The sequence below is a fragment of the Cariama cristata genome, unplaced genomic scaffold, assembly GCF_000690535.1.
Source record: "Cariama cristata isolate BGI_N322 unplaced genomic scaffold, ASM69053v1 scaffold43975, whole genome shotgun sequence".
Taxonomy (NCBI): domain Eukaryota; kingdom Metazoa; phylum Chordata; class Aves; order Cariamiformes; family Cariamidae; genus Cariama; species Cariama cristata.
This window is the reverse complement of record NW_009617747.1, coordinates 1-5,325: the sequence shown is the minus strand read 5'-3', so window position 1 is coordinate 5,325 and position 5,325 is coordinate 1. Positions and strand designations below refer to the sequence as shown.

Sequence of the window (5,325 nt, the reverse complement as noted above, 5' to 3'; positions counted from 1 at the left end):
AGGCGGCTGGGGTCCCCGCGCGGGGCTGAGGGAGGAGATTGGGGTGTCCTGGTCGGGCTGAGGGAGGAGAGCGGGGGTGTTTCCCCAGTCGTGGTGTGTTTTGGATCCCCGCCTGATGGGTGTCAGCGGAGCATCCTTGCAACAAAGGGGCTTTTCAGGGGATTGATCCCCCTTGGTTTTATGTAGGAACGCTCTGGTGGTGCTCCCAGAAAGCCCCTAAGCCGCTTTCTCCAAAACACCGCAGTTTATTGGGACAATAAAACTCGGGATCTTGATGCTGCCTTGCTGCTCTGTGTGTCAATTTCATGACATGCAAAAGTTGTCAATTTTGTCTTGTGGCTGCAGACAGGGGCTTCGATCTCACTTTCCGGACAGCGGACGATGCTGGCCTGTCCCTGATAAAATATGGAGAATTTCTGTATGACAACTTGATCATTTTCTCGCCATCCATAGAAGGTAAGTACAGGAAGGGAAAACTCGAGTGCTTTTGGAGTTTGGTGGCATTTTTGGAAGGGGATTTCCACCTGTTTTGTGAATTTTAATTAAATCTTATGGTTTAGATGTTATCCTTTGTGTCTTGCACCTAGTAGCAAACTGCAGATACATCCAGGCCTTTAACGGTGGTTTTCTCAGCCACAAGAGAAATGATTTGGTGTTTTGCCGTGGTTTAATTCTGCTGTGGTATTACTTCTGAGAACTAGTCATGAATTTCTCTTTCAGATTTTGGTGGAAACATCAACGTGGAGACCATCACTGCCTTTATTGATGGCGGCGGCAGCGTCCTTGTTGCCGCCAGCTCAGACATTGGTAAGTGCAAACGTTCGTCAGAGCAAATCACCGCATGTCAGCGACTTCTTGTAACAGGAACCTATGCTGTTTATGCTGTGCAGTGAGCAAATAGTTTATTCATCCTTCTCTGAGTTCCTGCAACAAAAATGGTGAGAAAACAGTTTCTCGTTGTGAACCTCAAGGTTTGTACTGTAAAGAAATGGGTGATAAATTGCCTTTATTGACATTTTGAATGGGAATTTGGCTGGGGGAGGTTGTGTTGCTCCTCAGGGTTTGGCTTGTAGAGTGCCAAATGTGTGACTCTTAAGCTGAATTTACTTTTTATTTTGAATGCTGAGACTGGCATTGCATCCTGAACGCGCCACGTAACAGAATCCATTTTGTCCTTCCAGGCGACCCGCTGCGAGAGCTGGGCAGCGAGTGTGGGATCGAGTTTGATGAGGAAAGGACAGCTGTCATCGACCATCACAACTATGATGTATCTGACCCCGGCCAGGTAAATAGGTTTGCCTGCACATTTTGGTTTGTTTTTTTTTTTTAATAAGAAATTAGGTGTAAAGGTTTAGGGATGAATCTTCTGTCCTTTTTTTCCCTTTTTTCCTCCATCCGTTCTCTGCTCTTCCACCTTCCTCCTAGGAAAGCCATAAATAATGCTGCTTCACGGTGTTCAGTTACACTGCTGTCAGGAGCGCTGACATAACACTGCAAAGCTCTGCACATTTGGAGTCTCTGCCCTCAAATCCATCTTTCTGAATTTCCCGGGTTTGATCTTTCAAATTCAGTTTCAAATTGCCACCGTGTCTCAGGCAGTCATGGCACGATTAACGGTGGGTTTGAACCACTGAAGTGTGCCTGAGGGGATTTCGCCTGCGGGTGAAGCGTGTCAGGCACCGAGTGCGTCGCTTCAGATACGGGAAGGCACATTTTCAGTCCCAGAGATCAGTATAGAAATGTACATATTTCTACAATTCTGCCACACACCCCCCCCAGTGTCACCCAGTACTTCAAAATTAAAACTTGTATTAAGGTCTAAATATATTCTGCTAATTTCTATTTAAATGAAGCTGTTGAAGCAGTACATGGATGTTGTCCTAGTTTAAGGACAAAAGTTGCTAAATATGAGGAAGTAAAATACTGTAGGTATTGCTGTCTTTATCAAAAGGTGGTTTACATTTCCTTATGTATCAGTATTAATTTAATTTGCTCATAATTAAACAAAAAAAAGCTGGTTTTTTTGCTTTTAAATTAAATTGTAACGTTCATCCAACAGCTGCTCAGTTTTAATTGTCTGTAAAAACAAAGTTAACTTTCAGGTAACAAGAGAAGCGTTACTTGCCGTTAGAACCTAACGTCAACCCACCTGCCCGTGCAGCGTGTTCATGCCTCTCTCTCTCGTTTCTCCCAGCACACGCTCATAGTCGCTGATGCTGAAAATCTCCTGAAGGCCCCCACCATTGTGGGGAAAGCGGTGCTGAACCCCATCCTTTTCCGAGGAGTTGGGTAAGCCACCCGTAGCACGGCGTAGGAAGGGAGGTGGGGTGGTTGCTGTTGAGGAAGCAGAGCAAAAAGACTGGTGTTGCTGTGAAGTAGGCATTGGGTTAGCTGGCTGTGGGTCTTGACATGAGCGATCTCTCTTGATTTCAGGTAACAATAAAAAGAAAATCTCCAAAGCAGCTTAGTTGTTGACTTAGAGATGTTTTTTAATGTAAATTAGTGAAGCTTGACTATATATCTTGAGGAAATATTTCATTTCTTGGTGTGTGCAAGCTCTGCGGTTGTCTTGCCACATCCAAAGAGTGAGGAAGCTTGTGTGGTTGGGCTGGCAGCTGCACGTTCCTCTGGGTATGGGGGGCCCGGGGAGGGTCTTTGTGCTGCTCACCGTGCCTCTCCCTGCAAGGATGGTGGCCGATCCTGACAACCCGCTGGTGCTGGATATCCTGACTGGCTCTTCTACCTCTTACTCCTTCTTCCCAGATAAGCCTATTACTCAGGTAGGCTCCGTTACTTTTTCTCGTGTTTTGAGCTGTATTTCTACGATTTCAAATCGTCCCTCAGATTTCAGCAACTTGGGAAAATCCTTGCGTGTTTAATGACCTGATTGATTTTGAAAGAGTCAGGCTGTTGTCTGCTTTCAGACATTGCCCTGGGAATCTTCCTCTTTGCTTTCTGTCGGTGGGAAAACGTCCAGCATGAGGGATGCTTTGGAAATAAAGCCAGCCTAGATCAAAGCATATCTCCTGGTTTCACTCCAGTTGGAGAGGGCAGAAGCAAAACGCTGCAAATCCCATTACTGATTGTTCTGAGTTTCTTGGTTTCTTCTTAATTGCAGACTGCGCTAGCTACAGTCAGACTGTTCCACCCCACAACAGACCGGAGATCAGCTCTTCTTTAATCGTCCCTAAATTGGTTAAACCCTCTTCTAAACGCGTTTCCTTTCAGTACCCGCATGCGGTTGGGAAGAACACCCTTCTGATCGCAGGACTCCAAGCCCGGAACAACGCCCGTGTTGTTTTCAGTGGCTCCTTGGATTTCTTTAGCGATGCCTTCTTCAATTCTGCTGTGCAGAAAGCTACTCCTGGCTCCAAGAGGTACGTTGGCTTCTGGCCTCCCTGGCTGGGGAACATTTGGGGAGCTGCTTGAGGAAGAAAGTGCTGGGAAACAGGCAACAAATGTTCATGTCACAGGAAACAGCAGAAAGTTTGCGTTAAATCGGGGGTGATGCATTCCTTTGGCCTTGTGGAACAAAGTGCTTTGGGAAGCAATTCCCTCCTTTAACCCCAGCTAGCTTTTTGTTGCTTTCACATCTATTAATGGTTTGGGTTTTTTGGCACGTGGTGTATTTTTCTCGGTGCAGCTGCCACGCTTTCTCAGCTTTCCTTCATCCATAGGTACTCGCAGACGGGTAATTACGAGCTGGCTGTTGCCTTGTCCCACTGGGTGTTCAAGGAAGAGGGAGTGTTGCGTGTTGGGGCGGTGTCCCACCACCGTGTGGGGGAACTTGCACCTCCCAATGCCTACACTGTCACCGATCTTGTGGTAAGGCTGCCTGCTTGGGGCCTGCGGTGTGGGCGGGAGGGGACATGGGAGCTGCTTTGGAAAAGGAATTTGGGAAAATGTGAGCTCAGAATGGGTTGAGGTTTGGTTTTGGGCATCGGTCATTAACTTCATGCATTGTGGGTTCGCTCCAGGAGTACAGCATTGTAATCGAAAAGCTTTCTGACGGCAAGTGGGTCCCCTTTGACGGAGACGATATTCAGCTGGAGTTCGTCCGCATTGATCCCTTCGTGCGGACCTTCCTGAAGAAGAACGGTAGGTTTCCCTCGCTGCCCCAGCCCGGCGTTGCGGGTGTTTTTGCCGCTCAGCTTCCACAGCTTCTTGCGTCACCTAAACGTCACCCTTGTCTCTTTTCTCAGGTGGCAAATACAGCGTGCGGTTCAAGCTGCCGGACGTCTACGGAGTGTTTCAGTTTAAAGTGGATTATAACCGGCTGGGTTATACCCACCTCTACTCCTCGACCCAGGTAAGTGCGGTGGGAATTAATTGCCCGAGGAGGGGGTGCCTGGGCTGCCAGACTCACAGGGCCGCACTCTCCCCTCTCAGGTGTCCGTGCGTCCCCTCCAGCACACGCAGTATGAACGTTTCATCCCCTCGGCGTACCCGTACTACGCCGGCGCCTTCTCCATGATGGTCGGCCTCTTCATGTTCAGCATCGTCTTCCTGCACATGAAGGAGAAGGAGAAATCTGACTGAGCTCCCTGTGGGAGGAAGAGCCTTTTCCCCGGTGCCAGGCAGGGACGGGCAGCGCTCGGGACCCTCCTTTGTAACCGTGTGAGGACTGGTAGGTGCCAGACACGCTGTGGATTTGCGTTTGGTCTTTTTATTTTTACACGTGGGGGGATTCATAGGAAAGAAAATGAAATTTTGGGGGGAAATCTTTCTCTGAAGTGTCTGCAAACCTGGAACTACGATGCCTCTGGTGGTTTTCCTTGATGAGTTCACGATGTTTGTCTCGCCCCACCGTTGGAATGATTTTGATTCGAGATTTAACTCCCTTTTCAAAATAAAGTCTCGTTCCTCTCTCCCCGAGTTGAAGCGAAGTGAATTCACCACGTGGGGCTTTCGGCCGTGTCCCTGGACTGGTGGGTGGCACGTGAGGGACGCGTCCCCGCGTCACCCTCGCTGGCGTGGTGTGTTCCATAGGGTCGGCTGCGAGGGAACAGTTGGACGGCGCCAGGGCTGGAGCGCTCTGAAAGGCAAAAGGGGGAGTCTGGGATGTGTGGAGGGGCTTGGGGCACCCCGAAAAGCACACCAAGGGGTCCAAGGTGTCACCAAAGGGACGCTGAGGAAGACAGGGCACCCCAAAAGCCATGCTGTGCCCCAAAAAGCAAAACAGATGGGTTCAGGAACACCCCTAAAGGCTCACTGAGAGGCTTGGAGCACCCCAAAATGCACACGGGAGGGGTCTGGGGAGGAAAAAGCTGCCGGAAGATGGGACCCCAAGAAAACGGGGGCAAAGTGGAGGAGCCGAAGGGGTGG

General features: G+C 49.2%; 1 protein-coding gene across 1 annotated transcript; it reads left to right on the top strand.

Annotated features, from left to right (window-relative positions):
* Nucleotides 1–345: 345 nt before the first annotated feature.
* On the top strand, nt 346–4,539 carry DDOST (dolichyl-diphosphooligosaccharide--protein glycosyltransferase subunit (non-catalytic); the record flags this gene model as incomplete). Its single annotated transcript, XM_009700623.1, has 10 exons — nt 346–456; nt 721–807; nt 1,182–1,285; nt 2,195–2,289; nt 2,687–2,780; nt 3,229–3,377; nt 3,678–3,825; nt 3,978–4,098; nt 4,203–4,309; nt 4,390–4,539. Coding segments are annotated over 10 exons (1,166 nt in total), but the record flags the coding sequence as incomplete, so codon positions are not given.
* Between the last annotated feature and the right edge of the window lie 786 nt (nt 4,540–5,325).